General features: G+C 39.5%; 1 protein-coding gene across 7 annotated transcripts in view; it reads right to left on the reverse strand.

The window, feature by feature from the left end:
• The window catches only part of WDFY2 (WD repeat and FYVE domain containing 2), a 179,029-nt gene that overhangs the window by 87,150 nt on the left and 68,799 nt on the right, over positions 1-23,080 (reverse strand). For all 7 annotated transcript variants that reach the window (XM_042963255.1, XM_042963067.1, XM_042963131.1 and 4 more), the window contains 2 exons: positions 17,554-17,621; positions 5,266-5,339 (listed from right to left, as the gene is read on the reverse strand). In XM_042963255.1, coding sequence (XP_042819189.1) covers positions 5,266-5,339; positions 17,554-17,621 — 142 coding nt within the window. The remainder of the gene's footprint in view (positions 1-5,265; positions 5,340-17,553; positions 17,622-23,080) is intronic.

Raw genomic sequence — 23,080 nt, forward strand, 5'->3', positions numbered from 1 at the left:
TCCCAAAAGTTCAACAGGGCCCTAATCTTAGCGGAAAAATGAGGCAATGCCAGATTTATGAACAGCACATTTTTGGGGCTCACAAACTGTCAAGAACATGTTGTGTTTCTGCTTGTTTCTTAGTGGTTTGCTTATTGCATCTCTGTTTACGAATTTCAAGAAGCAGAGTATGGACATCAAATTCTTCCATATGCCCCAAGCAGTCATGTAAGGAGGATTCGCTCACACTGTGTCAACCCTTGAGAGCAATTTACCTTGCTGGTCACGTGCCCGGCTTTGGTGTTAGCATCCTGATGACATAAATCGAAATGCCTTTCTTCCCTCATTCGACATTTTACAAAGCGACATTTTACAGTGGTCTAGCAACTCTGTGAGGACACAGACTGAAGCTGACGTGGGCTCTGCCTTCAGGCAGTTCACAGTCTAGTGAAGGACACAGTCTCACCAACAAATGAGACAACATGCCCAAGGGCACTCAGGAAATGGAAATACAGTTGCCTACTGGGGAAGAACAACGGGCAGAGAATGGAAAGCCTTCGGCAGGAATTCTTTATGGACACAGAAGTGGCTCCGGGGCAGTGGTGTGGGATGAGGAGAAAGCCCAGGCTTCACAGGCACACACAGATCCCAGCTCTGCTTAGCGCTGCTTCCTGGCTAAGTAAGCTGGAGAAGGCGTCTGAACTCTCCAGGCCTTGGTGTCCTTATCTGAGGAGTGTCCCCCCTCCGATTACTGTGCTGCTGGAATGAGGCGACGTACAGAAGGCGGAGTGCCTGGGACACAGTGGATGCTCCATTCGTGTTGGGTTCTCTTTCCCTTTTCATTCCCTCGAGTAACCATGGGAACTAGCAGTAATACGTACTACGGGAACATCATAACCACAAGAACTATCAAAACAACAGCAACAAATCCATACGTGGTCGGTATCGTGTTTTTTGTACAATAATCACTATCTTGAATGCTACTCATTATACAGATCAATCTTTTCTTCTCATCCCAAACTTACCATAAACACATATATGAAAACACTCTTCAGAGAACAGAGATTTATCATTTAGGGGCTTTGTCCAAAAACAAACAAACAACCTTCAATAAGTACGCATTTATCTGGCGAGATTTCAATAAAAACTCTGGCTGAAGCAGATAGTATATGTATTTCCAAAAACTGGCATATATACTTGGCTATGACTACAGCCATTATTCAGTAGGGTCGGTGAGCATCAGCTCAAGGAAGACCTTTCATTTCTGTGCAGATGTTTCCTCAGCCGCTATCCTCTCTGAATACCTTAGAGAGTCTTCCAGTGGTGCTGGAGGGAGAGCTTCCCCGTTAGGGATCCAGCGTCTTCATAATTTAACCACCCACCCTGAGCCAGGCCTTCACGACCAAACCCCATCCACCTTGTATACTTTATACTCCACTCCTCAAACTGGGTCACTTCTGTCCAAACATTCCCTGCCCTCTCTTACTGCCCTGTTTTTGCCTCCTATGCCATTCACCTTGCCTGAAGTACCTTACCTTCCGATCTTCAGATAATGAAATCCTAGCCCAGTTCCTAAACCCAGCTCACATCCAGTCTCCACAGAGCTGACCCGGACCATTACCTCCCACCCTCTCCTGATCTCACTGTCCTGACAACATCACACTCACTGGTGTCCCACTGCTGGGCTGTTTTTGTTTTTTTTTTTTATTCTGTTACTTATTTCATACCTTCACTCTTCATTTTTTCCCAACCAAATAAGCTTTTTGAGACTAGGAGCCACAGGTTAGAATTGAGCATAATTCTTTCACACATTATTGATATTAAAATTTATTTGTGGGCCGGCTAGAATACATGAGGCACCGTAATGAAAAATTTCAAACTCCTACTTCAGCACTTAAAGTGGTTTGCACAATATGACTGACTTCTTTTGACATTAAAACAGATGACATTTCTGAAAACTCAAGATGAATTAAACTATCGGCATAACATTTTCCCCTGCAGAAGAAAATTCCGTTGCAACAAATATTTTGAAAGCAACAGAATTATACAAATAAAGTACCTCAGACTTGAAGCAGGTACTTATTACAGCCAGCTATATTAAATAATGTTTGTACGCTAGTCAACAACTTATTTAACAAATTATTCATTGAGTCCCTAATTTGTACAAGGAACCATACCGAGAGCCTCTGGAATAGGAGAGGAATAAAAGGCCAAGTCCTCAACACTCAACACTTTAACAGAGAAGACAGACTTTAAAACTTTTATAAAACAAGGTGAAAAGAGCACTACAATATAGCTAACCTGCTGAGTAATGTGTGCGATTAATTTCACTTGGTAGGGCTTAGGAACCATCCGTCAAAACAAAACAAAACCAAAAAAGGAAAAGAGGACACTGGAACGAGGCACTGAGAGATAACTGGGACTCTGTAGACCAAGATGGCAGAAGGGGGGTCCGGGTTATAAGATTAGCAAGAGCAAAATGGACAGACATGGAAACACACCTTCAACCATCCTTGCTTCTCTCAGTTGGTGATGTAACCTGCTACCTCATGAGAAATCGAAATGGCCCTTCCCCTCCTGTATCTCCCAACTGTGTCTGCCTTCTGCTCTCTCTCGACAGCTTCCTCACTCTTCACCAAAGCTAAATTCTCCTAGCCGTTCAGGCCCCTCCGGCTGCTGTCTAATGTCTCATCTTGTGGCAGGCTCACCCTCCCTCTCCTTCCCTTTGTGGACAAGTGTCTGAAAGAATGGTCTCCATTGTCTCTACTCCATTTCTTTTTTTTTTTTTTAATTTTTTTTTTAACGTTTTATTTATTTTTGAGACAGGGAGAGACAGAGCATGAACAGGGGAGGGTCAGAGAGAGGGAGACACAGAATCTGAAACAGGCTCCAGGCTCTAAGCTGTCAGCACAGAGCCCGACGCGGGGCTCGAACTCACGGACCACGAGATCATGACCTGAGCCGAAGTCGGCCGCTTAACCGACTGAGCCACCCAGGCGCCCCTGTCTCTACTCCATTTCTAATTCACTCAGTTACATAAGGTTAACTGCCTCTTGAATCTTTTTTACCCAGTAAAATAAAGACAAACAAGGATATGCTTTCTGATTTCCTCCTTTGTTTTAAAATAAGTTAACCAATAATAATAATAATAATAAGTTAACCAATATTTTTTAAAAACTTATTTGCTATATTCAGGAAACAGAGAATGTATAGTCTCTGCATAGGATTTCTCATGTCCAGAAAGTAAACTATTATGCAACTGAGACTCTGTGTAAGGATTTTCAGTGAAGAAGCTGTTATTGTCATGACCTTAAACAATCCCTTCTCTCCATGTGCCTTTCCCTAACTCAGCTCTTCACGGTTCTGCTGATGAGAATAGGTAGGGTAGACAACTCCTCCTCTTCAAAAGCATAAAACAGGCACTTTTAAGGAAATGATGTCATACTAGCTGGGTCCTCCATCTTTTCTAGAAGATCGGGGTACGGTAAGGTTTGGTTATCTCCACGCCGTACTGACACACCTACAGAGGCAGCCCAGTCTGGCCCCTGATTTATGTTCTGCTTCACTGGCAGTTTCATTTACTAAAGGAATAATGGCTGAGGTGGTCTCGCCTCTTATATACGATAAATAGCCAGAACTCTCCATAACTTACTTTGCTCACCTTTCTTGCCTTCAAAGCCAAATTTATCGGCACCCATTAGCCACCTACACGGATTTCAAAAAATGCGAAGACTCACCCATATGTTATATACATGTCCGTCTTCATGGACAGTGAGTGTTACATACACTAGTCCATGAACTGTTGGACAATATATAGATCTGAGCTCATCTTTGCAGATTTCCTTTGTAGTGAACACTTCAGTTCACTGAACAATCCAGTTACCCCCCACTTCATCTTTTAAAAATAAATTTATCCCCCACATACCCCACTTTTTAAAAATAACTCTCCTTAAAGCAGACGAAGTTCTGTAGCATGCACTTCTCTTCTGTCCTCCTACAGAACAGTTTACAGACCTAGCAAATGCATTGGATATGATAGAAATTCCAGAAAATATTTGTCAACAGGCAGCTTTATGTTTAAAAATATTGTTAAAATTTCCATAAAGGTCACCGAACAAATGTTTTGACGAAGACCAAATGGAAAATTTCAGGCCCACCTCTTCAGACCCCTTGTAAGAATCAGGTTAAGATTACAGATGGAAACCCACATTCCATATGTCTAAATATTTAAAAGTTATATATCAAGTTAAACTATTAAATAAAATATGGTCTCTTCCTCCAATCTTGACAAATATACCTTAAACCACCTGGAGGTACAGGAACGAATTCAGAATTTTTAGACTCCTTCAAGTTTTACAATATAGTACAAGCTCTAAGCTGTCTGGGGTCAGGAAAATGCCAGTCGGGGTACTCAGAACATGGGGGTGGCTGGAGTGAGGGCATAAGCTGGACACACCCCCTGGATCCCTCAGGTCCTTCATCCTGTGGGGAAATGTGGCCAGAATAGGCTCCTCTAATTCACAGGTCCTAAAGCAGGGCCTCTCTTGCTGGGACTGAAGGAAATACTGGGTAATTTACCAAACTGGAGAGTTTACCAGATCAGTCTTGTTACACTTAGTTAATACACTAGCTGAAACTAAACATAAAAAGATGATAAAGTAAGTAGTAAAGCCTGAAATTCCAATCCCTAATCACTTCAGCTCCCTCAAGCTCTATAATAAAAGAGTGTAATATTTATCTGAATCTACCCTACAGCCTAATGTAGATTCTGTGCCTTCTTGACAAATTTATACAGTTGACAGAACTCCATTCACACACTAGAGGGAGTTAAGACAAGAGGGAGCAAAAGAAGAGAGAAAGGAGAAAAACATCAAGTATCAAAGATCAGACATGCAGGTCTAAGAAGACATTTCCCTTGTGCTGTCACTTGTCTGAGGAAGCATATGACACCATGATTAACCATCTGACCAAAGCCGCGAGTATCACAGACTGCTGTCACTAGCACACAGATTCATGTAGTTCATTCACTGGCCTCATAAAGCTCCTATTCTAGCCACTGTGTCCACGGGAAGGCAAGCTCAACCTTGTCAACTCCAACTGAGACTCACACCGACTCTCCCTACACCTTGCCGTAATCTGCCGCGCTGCACTTTCCACTTCACTTCGCAAGAACATTAATTTGTTAATTTGCAAAAAACTAACAAATAACTCTCATCACAATACATATATACGCACTCCACAAGAAGGGAAGTATTTCAACTGGAAATCTTATTTATGTGTACTTACTGAGATTGTACCATTGTCTAGACCTATGGACAGTCTTCTTGTTTCCGGGTTAAAAGACATGCATGAACATGGAGCTGAAAGAAATGAACATGTTGATGAAATTAACAAAATGATGATTCTCATCGATTCAGGAGCGACTAACTAGCTAAAAGCGTGTGGCTATTTTTTCCCCACGATTTCCTGAAAAACAGTTCATTTAACGCCCACTCACCGAAAAATAAAAACAGTAATTTTACACCAACCCCTAGTTTTTCAGTTATCCTTTTAATGAATATAACAAGTAAGATGTTCTCAAACTGGACTAGTTCCAATGGGCTTAGTCTCGGCTGTTCTATCAGTATCGAGTCTAAATTTGCTTGACTAGGTTACTAATATTTTGTACTGTGTACTCCCTCTGTTACCCGTCTATCTCTTCCACTCACACCCTATCTTTAATAGAAACAAGCTCAACCAGGGGGAAAAAAAGAGACCTTATAATTCCCTCCTCCCCGCCCCCCCATATACACACTAGTATAGAAGTCTATTTTTTGATTTAGAATTGACTCAGGGCATGTGGACTAACAGAAGTTTTTTACTCTCAGCATTCAAGGCTGCTAACTGAAAAAAGACTGAGGATCTGTCTCAATTTAAGAGAGAACCAACTGGACACAGGGCCAGGCTCTGTAGAAAAGAAATCTGGTCTGGGCAGGGCCTCCCTGTGCTGCAAAATTGGCTACTACCTGAGTATACCTGAGCCCAAGTAAACTAAGCATACTTGGAAGCCAATGTGGCCAAGAAGTGCTTGCTCAACAGTCAGCATCCGGGTTCCTACACTGGCTCGTAAGAATGGGGCCTGTTGACAATTTATCCTACACTGAAATCGCTGTTGTGCAAATGAGTCCAACACCAATTCTTAAATTTCTCCCCGACCTTCACAGTGGCCCTGCTCATCATCAAATCGTATTCAGCCTCAAATATTTTTATTCCTACTTTTTACAGTTATGGTTAGACGTCGTACTCAAGGTCATACAGGGAAAAAAAATTGGAGAAGATTCAAAGACATAATTCATATACACAGTCCCATTTTGAAATATGTAACTTAGATTATCTCGAAACTAAATTCTAAAAGAATTTCAAGTTCTACTAACAGAGCTACTTCATGAACACATCACTTAGTAACATTTTTTTCGTTCTCTATAAAAGGACCCTGAACAACAGAAAAGATCTTCCAAACTACAAGTGTTTATTTTCTAGTTTTTAATATGTTCAGAAAATAGAAACACAAAAAATCATCCCCACACACACAACCTCCACCAGTACAACAGAGAATCTTCTCTCTGATTAGCCACAAAATTAAACTAGATTCCCAAAAGTACACTGCTGAAAAAAGTAGTCAAATGATATTTAATGTGCTGCCCTAGGAAAGTCATCCTTACTCGCCCATGGCCCGTGAAATATGTTGGCACAATTTCTAGACAGGTGCTAACATGCCAGGTCTTATAGCCTGTAACATGCGTGCAGAATTAAAATCTAATGATTTCATGGAAAATCATCATGTTAGCTGAAAAGAACAACAAAAAAATATATGTTGTTACTACAACTACATAAAATACACAGACACCTAAAAACATACATGGAAAAATGAAAAAGTTTTTGTGTTTGTGTGACAAGTTCATTTTTTAAAAAATATTTTTAATGTTTATTTTTGAGAGAGAGAGAAAAAAAAATGAGTGGGGGAGGGGCAGAAAGAGAAGGAGTCACAAAACCCAAAGCAGGCTCCAGGCTCTGAGCTGTCAGCACAGAGGCCAAGGTGGGGCTCAAACTCACAAACGGTGAGATCATGACCTGAGCTGAAGCCGGACACTTAACCAACTGAGCCACCCAGGCGCCCCAAACTCATTTCTATAATATTGTCTTTAATCCTATTATTTCACTATTCCTCTTGAAAGTTTTAAATATCTAATGGCTTGTTAAGATATGGACATGAACATATGAAGCAAAACTTAATTGCAGCCCAAAGGGCTATAAACTAGTCAAGAATAACCTCATCACTTAGCTGCCTGCCTGACCATAGAAAAGTCTTTTCTGTGTGATTTCCTCCAAAGTTCATATCTGGTTATGGAACAGTTAGAAAACCCACTGATCTCTGAATGTGATTTAAAAGACTTTTTAACAGCACTGCACAGGCTACCCTGACATCTACATTGCTATTTCTTTATTCCTGGATTTCTTATCCCCTTTACTAAATTTCTTGTTATTCTTTTTTTTTTTTCAGTGTTTATTTTGGGGGGAGAGTGCAAGCAGGGGAGATCATGACCTGAGCCAAGATCAAGACTGAGCCACCCAGGTGCCCCTTGTTATTCTTTTAATGAGAATTTAGAATGCTTACTATGTTCCAGGCATATGATACAATTATATATAAGGTATCAGAGCTGTCATCAAGGAATTTATAGACTGTGACACCAACCATGTATAGGAACTGTTAAACCCATCCCAATGTCACCACTATGGTCCAAATCACTTTATGTTCACAGTAAGAAACACCACCAGAATTCAAAAGGAAAAGACCTTTCTCATAAAGTCCCATAAACAAAATAAATTTAGAAATCCTGTTGTTCTAAAACCCATATGCTTGAACCCAAGATGGTTCTAGACAGCGGAATGCCAGAGCTAAAGAGCACTAGCTTCTGGGTGCCCCCCCCAAAGACAAAACCACTTCTTCGAGGGGGGCATTATTGGTAGAACACCAAGCAGACCTGTGGGAGGGCAAGGGAGTGTTTACGGAAAGACTTTTGGCAGGTGAACCTTATGATGCTCCTCAAACCATTTCCGAACTGTGATACTCTCACAGCAAAAGGCCCTGGGTTGATTACCCATAGGCCCTGGCAGGACCAAGGAGGCAGGGAGTGAACTGAAAAGAATACTGATGGCTATATTTGTTGTGACAATAAATGTCTTTCCTTTTGGGAAACGGGGGAGTACACAGATTGACACAGATATCCTTCTAACTTCAACTCACCAGAGATTAACAAAAAAAGCAACCTCTGAAAGACTGGTGTTACGACCCATTCAAAATGGGCTCTTATCCGTGCAAGGAAATATCAAAGGGGCAAAATTGTCTGGGGAAGGATAATAAGACACAGTAAATTCTGGCCAAATGGTAAAAGGAATCCCCCAGCAGGAAGAATTAGGAAGACACAAATAAAATATGATTTAAGCACAATATTTGTAGCTGGGTTGCAAAAATGTGATGTTTCACAAATAAGAATTCAGCTTTAAATGATGTGAAACTAATAATTCATAAGTCAATAAGGAAATAATTGCTCTATCTGATGGCTGAAAGTTGAGGTCAGAGACAAAATGGCCGAGAGACTTCTATATGTCCACCTTGCACTGGCTTTCTCCAAAGGCTCAGTGAAATGTCTGACCAGACCCAAAAAATTAAAATACAGTCCCTCCACTGACCACCTCCATCAAAACTGCATCCTCGAACTCTAGATGAGATAAACACACCGTGATACAAGACATGAAGATATATTTACTTCCTCCACCTTTAAGTGTTTCCCCACAAGAAAGGATAACCACACTTCGTAAGCTTTGTGGGGTGACCCCCCATCTGCCAAGGCCTCCCATATACATCATCTGTATGTGGTTTGCCTGGGACTGCTCCTACACAAACCCAGTAAGTGAAAATCAAGGCCTTGCCACTGGTCTGTTGATGTTCAACCATTAGCTTCCTATTTTTCCGCCCACATTTCTATTAAAACCTAAGGAAAAAAAAATGCCCACAGTTTATTTCTCAATAAAATAGTACAAGAATTCATTTCCATGCTATCTGATTAAGACTTGCCACCCCTCTTTGCTGTTTCAGACTGAGGACAGACAGAAGAAGTGTATTTGGCAGAATTTTAGGAAGCAAGATAATAAAAGGTACAAAGAAGATGGAAAAGAAATTTGTGCAGGCCTGTGAGTACTGAAAAATAATAATCTCTTATGTAAGTACCAGGACTTTAGACCTTGATGGCTTGTTAATACCTTATTTTAAAAATTAAACACTTTCATAATATCGAGCATTTTTAAAATGAAATCTTTGTAATTTCAGGCAGGTAGTCAGCTTAAGGTTTAGGGAAAACTAAAATAAAGAGAAACCCCAGTCTGGGTGATTATATTAATGACCATATAATTTGAAGGAGGAAAAGCTCAAGAGATATAAGCCCTAGACAAAGGAAACTCAAGAATCCCACATCAACCTCAACAGAGTCAGTAATTAAGTGGATTACGGAGAAACTGGCTGCTTGTATTTCTAATACTTTTACCCCTCAAGTGGTCTCAAAAAGTATATTTATTGCTCCTACTTTTTATTTTATTTTTAATTTTTTTTAACGTTTATTTATTTTTGAGACAGAGAGAGACAGAGCATGAACAGGGGAGGGGCAGACAGAGAGGGAGACAGAGAATCAGAAGCAGGCTCCAGGCTCTGAGCTGTCAGCACAGAACCCGACGCGGGGCTCAAACTCACGGACCGTGAGATCATGACCTGAGCCGAAGTCAGCCACTTAACCGACCGAGCCACCCAGGCGCCCCTTGCTCCTACTTTTTTTTTTTTTAATGTTTATTTATTTTTGAGACAGAGAGAGACAGAGCATGAACAGGGGAGGGTCAGAGAGAGAGGGAGACCCAGAATCCGAAGCAGGCCCCAGGCTCTGAGCTGTCAGCACAGAGCCCGACGTGGGGCTCGAACTCACGGACCGTGAGATCATGACCTGAGCCGAAGTCGGTTGCTTAACCGACCGAGCCACCCAGGTGCCCCCCTTGCTCCTACTTTTTAAAAGGAGTATATATAGTTGAGAGAAGGCATTCTCAAAATACTCCTACTGGGGGGAAAGTTACCTATTTTCTGTTATTTATACCTAGAACTCCTTCATTTTGTGGCTGATCTATTTTCTGTCCTTTGCTTATTGGTTGACCTTTGCTCAAATAAACACAAGTTTCTCTGAAGGTTGAGCTGCGGATTTCCAGCACACTGAGCGCTGTACAACGGCAAAGGCACTGCTCGTCAGCCCACACTGATCTTCACGGGATGTTCCAGTGGTCACTTGGAAACTAAACAAACAGCGGCACTTCCGTGAGCAGAACTTCAGGTGTTAAACACACCCTGATCAAGTCAGATATCGGGATCCTCCAATAAGAGGACTTCCAGGAGCACCCCACCACTGCACAGCAGAGATCTCACCCACAGACACGATCTCCTTCAGTCCTGGTTGTCACAACTCAGTATTTATTAGGTTTATAATGCTCAACCGTGTTTTACTTAATATATTAAGAACACGTAGATGTAGGACTTCAACTGCCTAGCATTAAAAAGCATTTTTCATTTCAATCAACTATTTTAGGCACTCTACTAAAATTAAACCCCTTGTTTTCTTTTAATTTAGTCTGGGTAACATCAGCAAAATCACAGTGACTTATCAGTGGTCATTTTTTCTCTCCGACAAGTTTTAAGTTATCACTACAAGTTTAAGATCTAAGTACAGTAAATTTTAAAATACTCTGCCATATGAAAATCAAACAAGAGTATGCTAAGTAAATGTTATAATTATTCAGATTGACATCTGTTATCTTTAGCTTAGATAATCCACATCTTCATTTCCATTAAAAATCAGAAGTTCCTTAAGCACATTTTCTTCTTAGTAAGTACAGAACTAAAATATCAGATTACATAATTATTTTTGAAAATGTAAATAGTAAAAACAGTAAACTGGTTTTACATGTGGTTCTATAATATAACCTACACCGAAAGAAACCAAGAAAGGAACCAAGGAGTAAATTGAAATAAGGTATAAAATATTAGGATGAGCACTTCCCAATTATACCCAAATCCCCTAGTCCGCCAAGAAAGTCCCTTGATGGAGTTAAAGATGTTGTCTAAAAGTCACCAAAATAATCACTACCTGATAAAAACAGAACTTCATTATTTTAAATTCATTATTTTAAATACCTTTCAACCACTAATCTATCCATATGGATTTGGCCCCAAAACTCTAATAAACCCAGAAGACGTGGGACAACGCACAACGAGCTCCATACAAAGTCTTAAATTACAGAAAGTTCTCCTTTGACCAATGGGCAAATGGACATTTGCAATATACATACAAAATAAGTCATTTCCATCCTAGGTATAAAGCATATGAACATATTAATCATTCTAATTTTCTAAAGCCTCAATTTCAAGTTATCTGTCGCTGCAGGACTGAAGTCCCAACACACAGGAAAAGGAAGCCAATCCAGCCACAACCTCACAAATCCCTGTTGGGTTAAGATCAGCAATAACAGTATATATATTGCTAAATACCAAGAACCTGAAAGTGCAAATTACTTATTTAATACATCTCATAACCAAAAATGTTTTTGCAAATCTGAGATCAAAGGAAATGACAGTGTATTCACCAGGCTTCAGAGTAGAGAAAAATGTACAGGACTTGCCTGAAGTGACTCAGCAAATTGGTATCAAAAACGAAAATCAAATTCCAGTTTCCCACCCTGGCACAGGTTCTAACCTACAAGCTATTTTGAAAACATTAAAAAAAATACATATTTTTGGGTGAATTTAAGGTAAATAGTATGTCTATGTCCAAACTTCATCTCTCTATTTGTTTTAACTAATAAGATAATTCATTTAATGCATTCCCCACCTCATTTCACAAAGAATTTGAAGAGACTTTAAAAGTAGATACAATAAAACCAAATCATAGAAATAAGCAAAAAGTCATGACAAGGAAAACAGGTGTAAGAACAGAAAGAAAATTGGAATAAAGATCTGTTGGCAAACGATAGGTTCCATGTGTCACATTATCCATAAGGACCATGAATCGGGTCCTTAGAGCTGTCCCTCCCAACCTTTTTCACCTCATGATATACAGAAAACTAGATCTGAACAGCCACTGGAATAAATGGAAGAGATTCCTACAGCCCAGACGACTGGATTTCCCCTGCGCAGCTAAGGAGACCAGTTCTCAGGGTCTGTAATCCATTTGGATGATCCCAACATGATCCAGCACATGGGCTGGTAATTTCTGTCTTAGAGAAAGCAAAGGGTTTCTGGCCCTCTTAGCGCTTCTTCAAAGGAGCACTGAGCATTACAGTAGACAATTTCTTCAAAAACAGCCATAAAGCATTGCATATATGCACACACCAGTGCGAGCCGAGGGCACGTAGAATGAAGGCATTTCTGCAGAAGGCTAACACAAAGTGGGAAAACTGTATCAATGAACAATCAGAACGAGGGGGCCCCAGCACAACTCCAGATTGGGCAAATGCCATCCCGCCACGCCAAGGCAGAGAGCTGGAAAAATAGGTCATTTTATTTCCGCGTTAGGTGTGCCTTTTATTTGTATTTATCTTTGATAAACTGTCTGTTTTGCTTTGGGGACAAATTCATAAGCGCTTAGGAGCCAAAGTAAATTTCATCTGCCCTGGCAACTATAGAACCCACAGAGGTTTCCAATTGTCCAACACACCCTCAGTCCTGAGGCTCTGGGCCTCTCAACCTCCTATTCACCACATCTTTGGCAGCTGAACTGCTTTACCTATTCTGCATGCCCAAGGGGGAAAGCTGGCAATAGAGGCTCAGACACGATACCCAATACTTTAATCGAGTAAGCGAAATCTCAAACACCTGCCACTTTGGCTCCTGTTTGAGATTTCTCTCCTCCACCCCTCTGTCTGACCCCATGAATGGCAAACCTAGTTAAAAAAGTAAATCTAAAATAACTCAACCACGAAAATGGGAATACCTATGCTTTTCATTCTTTGTTTTGTTTTTCCTGCTGTAGAGAGATGCAAAGGCAGGGGTTGAAATGGTATCTACTAGAAGCCTGGAACAGATAATCACTAATGGCTACAACTGAAACCTCAACTCTACACCCTCAGAAAGGCCCCTCTCCGGTTTCCAAGCTCAAGCAGGTCCCAGTTGGGCACAGGGTAATTTGATCTTGTCACAGGCAATAAGCAGCTATTACAGGAGATACATCAAGAGGATGTTATTTTCTGGAAGAATATTAGATAAGGAAACGCTCTTATTTCTCACTCATCCATAAAAATCGGCACATAGGAAACTACACAACAAGTCACCAGTCACCCCAAATTCTCTAGAGACGGCAGGGTTTTAAATGGACTTCCTTCTGGGAACCTTTGTGAGCATGTTTCCATTACACCTGCTTCTTGTGACAACACTCACCACACAGCATGAGTGGGGCTTATTTTAGGTCTGCCTTCCCCACCGTACACACCATGAAGACAGGAATCATCTGCCCTATCTCGCCACTATATTCTTGGGATGTTGCACGGTGTTTAGTATGGCAGAAACATTTAAAATTTGTTGAATAAGCTGTCCAAAGAAATTAAATGGAATAAATATTTCTCTCTGCTTTTTTTCTTTACTCACCCTCACTTTTCGCAGACAATCTGCAGCTCAGGACCACAGTGGCACCAATCGAGACACGGCTCAGTCCTTTCTCTTTAAAGATCATAGAGATCCAGGAGAAACTGAACGGACAGGAATTCAGAGGTATACAATCTGGGCTAGGCTGAGTTAGATACTTGCAGTTAGGAGTGACGGAAACCCACTGGAGTGAAAGGAAGCACTAATGAATGTATCCAGTAAAAGAGGGAATCTCTTGAACTCAAAGGCAGAAGCAGAGCCAGGGTTCTGGAGGGGAGGAGGAGAAAAGCCTCAGGCGTCATCTGTTTAGGCTTCTCTCTCTCTTGAGCCAAGTGGTCCTTCCTCCCTGATTCATACTTCCTTCTAAGCGGATCAGCTTTCACTGTTGAGCTGGGTCTACATATTCCCAGCTCAAGGGACCAGCCAAGGCTGAAACTTAGCATTTCCTACTCCAAATTCTAAATTCTGGGAAAATCAGGTTGGCTCAGGAGCAAACAGCCTTAACCAGGCAAGTCTGGCCTCTCCTCATTCCCTCCTAAAGGGGAAGTCAGAGCTTCTCAGAAAAGATCGGGTCTGAGGACACCCCCAAAGCACGATGTGCCTGCTCCTTACCCTTCCCTTGTGTACCACACCCCCAAGTTCATCCAGCCTTATCATAAATCCCTGCCTTTCAGGCTCTCTCCCAACCATCAAACTCTGCCTCCACTATTCATTCTTTTTCATCCAATGCCTTCCCCTTCTTCCCACCCATTAAACTTCAAATTCTTCTCGCTGCTACAGAACAGTACTATCCTACCCGGAACATGACAAATACTATATTAAATTTTAATAAATGAAATAAACAAGTAAGCCATATATTACACGTAAAGAGATTTTCTTTATGTTTTCTTCTGGATTTGGAATACTACTTATTATATGCCACTATAAACACATTATATGGTCATATGTGCCTTGTGATGTCCATGTCATAGCCTCCAGACATACTGTATCTTTTTACTTATTTTGTAACTAGTACCACATAACCATTATTTAAGGACAAAACTAAGTAATCTCTTAACAAAACACCTTTCAATAGGAAGAACTGAAAAACAAACCTTTGGAAATTCAAAGCTATTTCAGGTTTTCTAAGTGTCCAAAAACATAGCATAATTCCTTATGCAACAAGATTCTGCCTCTCTCAAGTTAAATAAAACTGACTCTTTGCTCAAATATTAGTTACCATGTTATCTAAGTGCATTCAACTCCTAGGAACATAAAAGCCAATTTCTGATCAATTGTGAAGAACATATAGTTCTTTTTACTTCTCCACAGTAGTGGAGTTATCCAACAACGAAAGATTATGGAAATCATCTTGACCACATGCACCTTAATTATCTGCAAACCCTGGCAACTAGCTCAGTGGCCTGGATACAGCAGGTGCACAATAAATATGTGACCCACTAGAATGTGCACTTATATCTAAGTATGTAGAAATCAATACGATACATGCATGAGGCTTTTTGTATGTGCTCATAGAATCATGTGTAAAATAGATCAGCATGTTGGCTATCATGTCAGAAGACACTCTTCTCAATGCACTTTAAAATGCATTCAGGGCGCCTGGGTGGCTCAGTCGGTTAAGCGTCCGACTTCAGCTCAGGTCACGATCTCGCGGTCCGTGAGTTCGAGCCCCGCGTCGGGCTCTAGGCTGATGGCTCGGAGCCTGGAGCCTGTTTCTGATTCTGTGTCTCCCTCTCTCTCTGCCCCTCCCCCGTTCATGCTCTGTCTCTCTCTGTCTCAAAAATAAATAAACGTTAAAAAATAAATAAATAAATAAAATGCATTCAAATCGCCTAGGGATATCATTAAAAATGCAGATTCCGATTCTATAGATCTAGCATGGTACCCAATACTTGTATTTTTGGTAGGTTCTAGGGTGACCTTAATGCTGCTGGTTCACATACATTTTAATAGCAAAGTAATGCCCTTTCCACTCCCTTTATGGAAGTCCACAGACAAAATACACAAATAATGAAAGGGTCCTCTTTCTGAATCTCAAAGACTGTGTTCAGTCACTAGGAATATGTATGATAATGTTCTCAGGGACCTATCTGTATTATCAGATTCAAGTCTTCAATAAGTATTGATGTACTGAGCACTTTTGCCGGGTGTAGGAGCCACAGCAGCCTTTAGTCATTCACACAGCTGAATAAATGATAAAAAAGCAACGAGAGGCATCTCTGTATTCTCAGTGACATTCAAATAAAGACAGCATCACAGAATGACAGCAAAACAGGTTTAGATGTGTGTATAGGGAAGGGGGCGCATAAGCAATTGCTTAGGATCCTGTCTCCATGAGGTTCCTACTCAAGTTCATCTCAAGAAGATTCCTTGCTTACCATCCCTGAGCCCTCATCTTTCTGCCCAGGTCTGACTCTCCTCTGTCTTCATAGTCAAGGTAGTAACAGATCTCTAGAGTCAACTTCAACTTGCCGGACTACAGACCTTCCCCACTCCTCCAGTTAGATACCGTGTCAGGTTTGATGAAAAGGGAAGATCGTAGAAAAGACTGGTTATACCACTCAAAGATCAAAAAAAACAATCAGAGAATTCCTTTCCCTTTCCTTCTGCCTGAGCCCTCGTCACTGCCACCGCTTAAAGAGGAAGTTCACCTAGGCCCTTTGCTGCATAAATGCTGTCTGCTGGAGGCTCAACAGGTTAAGGGGCCAATACAAGTCCTCAGAACCACAAGAAGTTTCTTCTTCCCTCATGCAGGACTGACCACTTGGTTCAGCTTTGTGGTTATCACTTGTTTGTTATAAAATTCTAAAGCCACACAAAACCTCAAAGGTAATTTGAAAATCACAGAAACCCATTATATCCTTAATAATTCATTTGTTCATAAACAAGCAAAATAGCTATTTAAGTTATTACAGCATTCTTTTGCCAGAGGCATAAACTTAATCACATCTATAATTCAGCATGAATTTATTCCGGTTGTACACCGTGGCACATACTTCTCAAACTGGGGTACCTGTATCCAGGGACGGGGTGCACGCTGTAGCAAGCCGGAGGGGACACAGGCCCAAAGGACAAACCTGAGGGATTGTTCTAGGGTGTCAGTTTTAATTAAGATTTGAAGGAGAGTCAGGGAAACGTTGAATAATATAACTAATAACAAAATTAAATAACTATTTTATACTCAAATAAACATGGAATAGGATCCCCAAACTTCATCACTTTTTAAAGACAAAATGCCAGGCTAAAAGGATATTTCCTATTTAGAGGTGCTAGCTCTTCTGTAGGAGAACTTCTGCCAGCACACAAGTCTAAGAATCAAATCTAAGGATGTTTTAGAATATATTTAAAGATTAGCTATTTATCGGCACAAGGACGTATTTCGCATATAAAATCTTGAGGACATGAGGCTGACTTCTACTTAGAATGTTTCAATTGTAAGCAAGCCCTTGTGGGCACCAAACGGTCAACGCTGAATGTCTTGTATTTGAATGAATAATATAACAATAGTGCAAGAACAAATTTACTTCACAAAGGTAATCACCAGGCAAAATTTTAAATGTCGAAGCGAGAACTCCACAAGAAAGTGAAACAAAAAGTTGGAAAGGAGGGAGACAGCTGTAATCAGAAAGCCGATGTCCTATAGCCCGTCTTCCATTAATCTTATTCAGAAACTATGAATATATGGTCAATTTCAGAACAATTTTCCTATTTTACATACTGAGAGCTAAAATGATTTAATATGGTACTTTCCATTATAAGGTTAATCTCAACCCTCAGACATCCCCACTCAAGAAGGAAACACAGAGAAGGCAATTTGGAAAGGAAGTGGTCCATGTCTAATTCCTAAAGACAGAGATCCAGATACTTACAAGGCATCATATGGTATATGCTTGGCCAATATTGTCCACTGTCTCTCTTCAGCCATACACGAACGGTCCTACAAAAGAAAAAAAAAAAAAAGTGTATGTTAAATCACAGCATTGTTAGTCATGGGAAAATGTTCATTGATAGAAACCAAACCTCTTAACTTTAATTATATATATCTTAACTACATATGTTATATATACATATAGATCTTAACTATATATATACTGCATATACACATATATGTGTAAGCATACCACTTATGCCTCTCTATAGATCCTTTATTTCTTAAATTTAAGACTTGTGTACACTTAGAATTACATACACCTTTGTGAATATTGTCCTCATATATGTCTATATACACACATGCGATAGCAAAGGTGCTTGAAAATTACTATTTTTGTTGTTTTGCCTCTCCTAGTATGTGACCTCTGCCGTAGTCTGTTGGAAGCATTCATCTGTCAGAGAAGTTATTAGGTTTAACTAGTGAAGGAAGTGTGAGGAGATAAAATGAAGAATCTGACATACACAGAAGGATTACATAGTAAGTGCTTTGTCTTACTGTAGTGCCAGGCCATTATCTTGAGTGAAGGTTTCTCCAAACATGGTCAGGTAATGATAAACTCTGAGACTCAGATTCCTGAGCTAGAGGGCTGGCCAATGGGGCCCACCGTGAAACAAGGGAGATTCTGCAGCAAAGGCTGTGGGTTAAGTTCCAGGCCAGCAGGCCAGATACAGACATGGCAGATGCCTAGGAGAGCTCAGAGAGAAGGAGCCAAAGAGAAAATGAACCAGTGAGGCAGCACCACTAGGTTCTTACCAACCAGAAAGGCCCACCATAAGTTACATCAGCCATGACATCATCGGCACATGTCAGCCAGGCAAACACAACTAGAAGGTAATAGGACACTCTTCTAGGAACCAGAGGAAGTAGCAGAACTCGAACTAAGGGGAAAAGGCAGTTCCCCACTGCCAGAATATCATATAGGCCATACCTCTCACCCCACACACTTAAATCATCCCAGGGAAAAAAGCAGACAAAGACTGAGCAATTTTATCTTACATATTTCAGTCATCATACTAGACTAAGTTTTAAATTGTATTGGATTTTTTTCCCTAATCAATGGGTCTCCCACCAAATGGAGTAGCAGGACAAAAAACCAGACCAACTACAGACACAATAAAGAAATGCCATTTTTCTCAGCCACAAGATACAACATAGTGATATACAGTGACACAGCTATATATATAGATGCAAAATTTCATCTTTTGGGCCAACTATCCTAATTTATGAGATGGACAGATATAATGGTAAATAACTTATGAAAAGTAATTCAATATATACACTAAATACCTATCAGTTTCACTTAAACAAAAAATTTTTTAAATATGCTAGTACAACACTTTAATATGGACTTTATTATCTCAACAAAAATAAATAGGTGACATCACCAAAAAGGGCAGAGCAGGAAGCTCCAGGAATCAGTCCCTAAACCAAATCAACTACTGAGCTGGCAAGAACTATTTTAGAACTCTGGGGTCTAGCTAGACACTTGCAGCATCTGAAAAATGCTTGATGAAGAAAGAAGCTGGTATATATCAGTGAATTTCACATTTTACTAGCAGCTGCCACCATGCATTCCTCATCCCTAGAGAAGGCAGCTGTGGCAACAGTGGCCCATACTCACAGAATGGCTTGCTGGTACCAAGGTAGGAACCCATCCTCCAACACTGGGGATGTGTGTTCGGATCTGCCTGTTGGTCCACTGAGAGCGGAGGGAGAGACTGGCCACTGTTTCAAACCCCTAAGGCTGAAGGGCTTCCCAGGCAATGCCCGTCAAAGGAATTTAAAGAGACAAAGACCCCTTTTTTCTTTATTAAGTCCAGGCATTGGAAGAAATCACAGGTTGACCTCAGAGATAACAGAACAGAGACTTTAATGATCACATACAATAAGGAATACAGTCTTTGCAAAAATAATGTGTTAAAGTCACTAAACAGAAAACTGCAACATTCCAAAGTAACAGCAGCAATCTCTGGAGAGGAGGGAGAATGTGATTTTCAGAGTTACTATATTATACTGTCTAAAATAATCAATTCTCAAGAAAAGAGTACAAAGTATACAAAGAAACAGGAAATGGCCTTTTCATAGGAAAAAAAAGTGACAAAAACCAATGAAGAAATCCAACACTGATTGGTCCTATCAGACAAAAACTTTAACTATCTAGGGGCACCTGGGTGGCTCAGTCAGTTAAGTGTCCAATTCTTGATTTTGGCTCATGTCATGACCTCGCAGTCGTGAGACCAAGCCCCATGTCGGACTCTGTGTTGAGTGTGGATCCTGCTTGGGATTCTCTCTCTCCCTCTCTCTCTCTGCTCCTCCACTGCTTGCACTCACTCCCCCCCAGCAAAACAACAACAACAACAACATAAAACAACCTTTAAATTAACTATCTATATGCCCAAAGGCCCAAAGGGAAACCATAAATAAAGAACTAAGGGAAATCAGAATAAGGATGTATGAACAAGTAGGGCATCTGAATAGAAGACTGAATTTATATAAAAGAGAATCAAATAGAAATTTTGGAGCTGAAATGAAAAACTCACTAGAGAGGCCCAACAGGAAGTCTGAAGACAGAAGAATCAGCAAACTTCAAGATAGGATGCTTAAAATTACCTAGTCTCCTCCCAGTCTGAGGAGAAAAAAGAAAGAAGAATGAAGAAAAAGCAAACAGAACCTAAGGGACCTGTGGGACACTACTGAGTATACCCACATATATACTATGAGAAGGAGAAGAAAAAGACAGAGATAGAAAAATATTTGAAGAAAAATGGCTGAAAATTTCCCAAATTTGATGAAAGATATGAATTTATATATCCAAAAAGCTCAATGAACTCCAGGACAGATGAACTCAAAGCAATTCACAAGAGACACATAATAATCAAACCGCTGAAAGTCAGAAAGAAAATCTTGAAAGCAGCAAGATTTTTCATCAAAAGGCTCAGAGACCAGAAGGCAGTGAGATGATAATGTGGGAAAAGAAAAGAACTGTAAACCAAGAATTCTCTATCTGGCTAAACTATTCTTCAAAAATAAAGGAGAAATTAAGACATTTCCAGATAATCAAAAGCTAATGAAGCTCATTACTAGTAGACCTTTACTACAATAAATACTAAAAAGAATTATTCAGACTAAAACAAAAAGACAATAGACAGTACTTGAAGACATACAGAGAAACTAAGATCACTGGTAAAGGCAATTACACAGGTGAATATAAAAGCTAGTATTATTGTGTGTTTTGTTTGTAACTTTTCTTTTTGTTTCCTGTGTGAATAAGTCACGAATTTTAGCCTATAGTAATGGGCGCAAAACATGAGAGTATAATTTGTGACCATAACAAGAAAAGAGGGATACACAACTGATCAGGAGTAGTACTATTGAAATTAAGTTGTTATAAATTCAGACTACATTGTTATAAATTTAGGATGTTAAAAATCCCTTTGGCAACCACTAATAAATAACTTAAAAATACACATCAAAGAAAAGCAAGAAATCAAAATGGTACACAAGAAAAAAATCAATCAAACATAGAAGAAGGAGACAGTGGGGGACTTGAGCAACAAAAAGGATGTGATACATACACAAAAAGCAAAATTGCAGAAATTCTTCCTTATCAGTAATTATTTAAAATGTAAGTGAATTAAACTACAAATTAAAAGACAGGTAATGGCAGAATGGAGTAAAAAGACATGGTCCCACTTTATGCTGCTTAAAGGAGACTCACTTTAGACCCCCAAACATAAATAAGCTAAAAGTAAAAGGATGGAAAAAAGATATTCTATAGAAATAGAAACCAAAAGACAGCCAGGATAGCTATGCTAGCAATAGGCAAAATATATTTTTAAGTCAAAAACTTCTATAAGAAATAAAGAAGGACATTATATATTGACAAAGGATCAATTCATCACAAAGGCATAACAGTTGTAAATACATATGCACCAAACATATCAATCGCTGGCAAAATTGAAAGGAGAACTAGACAGTTCTACAATAATAGTTGGGGACTTCAATATACCACTTTCAATAATAGATGGAATACCTAGACAAAAGATGAAAAAGAAATTAGAGAATTTAAACAACACTATAAACCAACTAGACCTAACAAATATAAAGAACACTCCAACAAACAACAGCAGAACACAGTTTCTTCTTAAGTGCACATGGAACATTCCTCAGGACAGACCACATGTTAGGCCATAAAACAATTGTCAATATATTTTAATAGACTGAAATCATACAAAATATCTTCTCCAACCACAATGAAATGAAACTAAAATCAATAAAAGAAGAAAACTGGAAAAAAATCACAAATATGGGGAAATTAAACAACATAACCTTAAACAACCAATGGATCAAAGAAGAATCACTAGGAAAATCAGAAAACACTCTGAAATGAATAAAAATTAAAATGCAACATAATAAAACTTATGAGAGGCAGCAAAAGCAATACACAGAGGGTAAGTTACAGCTCTAAATGCCTACTTTAAAACAGAAGAAAGAGTTCAAATCAACAACCTCACTTTATACTTTATGGGACTAAAAAAACAAAAGCAAACTAAACCCAAAGCCAGCACAGGTAGAAGTATATAATAAAGATCAGAACAAAAAACAAAATAAGAGATTAGAAAACCAAAGAGAGAATCAGTGAAACTAAAAGATAATTCTTTGAAAAGATCACCAAAATTAAGAACTAATCACAAAAAACAAAGAATGTAAATAATTAAAATCAGAAATAAAAGTGGGAATGTTACTACCTAAAAGAAATGAAAGAGATTATAAGAGAATATTATGAACAACTGCAGGCCAATAAATTTGATAATCAAGATCAAATGGAAAAAAGTCCCCAGAAACACACAATCTACCAAAACTAACCCAAAAGAAATAATCTCAACAGACCTATAACAAGTCAAGAGATTGAATCGGTAATCAAAAATAATAGTGCAGGACCAGATGGTTTCACTGAATTCAACCAAACATTTAAAGAATGAACAAAAATCCTATTCAATCTTCCAAAAAATAAAGAGGAAGGACTACTCACTTCCTAACATTTTATCAGGCCAGCATTATCTGATACCAAAGTCAAAGATACCACAAGAAAATAACAGTCTCACATCCCTCATGAATATAGATGAAAAAAGTCTAGCAAAACAAATCCAACAGCACATCAAAAGGATTGTACATCATCACCAAATGGAATCTGTCAGAAGAATGCAAGGGCAGCTCAACATAAGAATGTCAATCAACGTAATGCAGCACATTAACAGAATGAAGGGGGGGGGGGGGGACCACAGATGATTATCTCAACAAACACAGAAAAGCACATGATGAAATTCAACAACCTCTCATGGTAAATAACACACTCAGCAAACAAGGAACAAAAAGAAATTTTCTTAATCCAATAAAAGGTACTCTTCAAAAATTCACAGCTAACATCATATTCAATGGTAAAGACTGAAAACTTTCTCCCTAAA

Source organism: Panthera tigris, chromosome A1 (genome assembly GCF_018350195.1).
Source record: "Panthera tigris isolate Pti1 chromosome A1, P.tigris_Pti1_mat1.1, whole genome shotgun sequence".
NCBI classification, from domain to species: domain Eukaryota; kingdom Metazoa; phylum Chordata; class Mammalia; order Carnivora; family Felidae; genus Panthera; species Panthera tigris.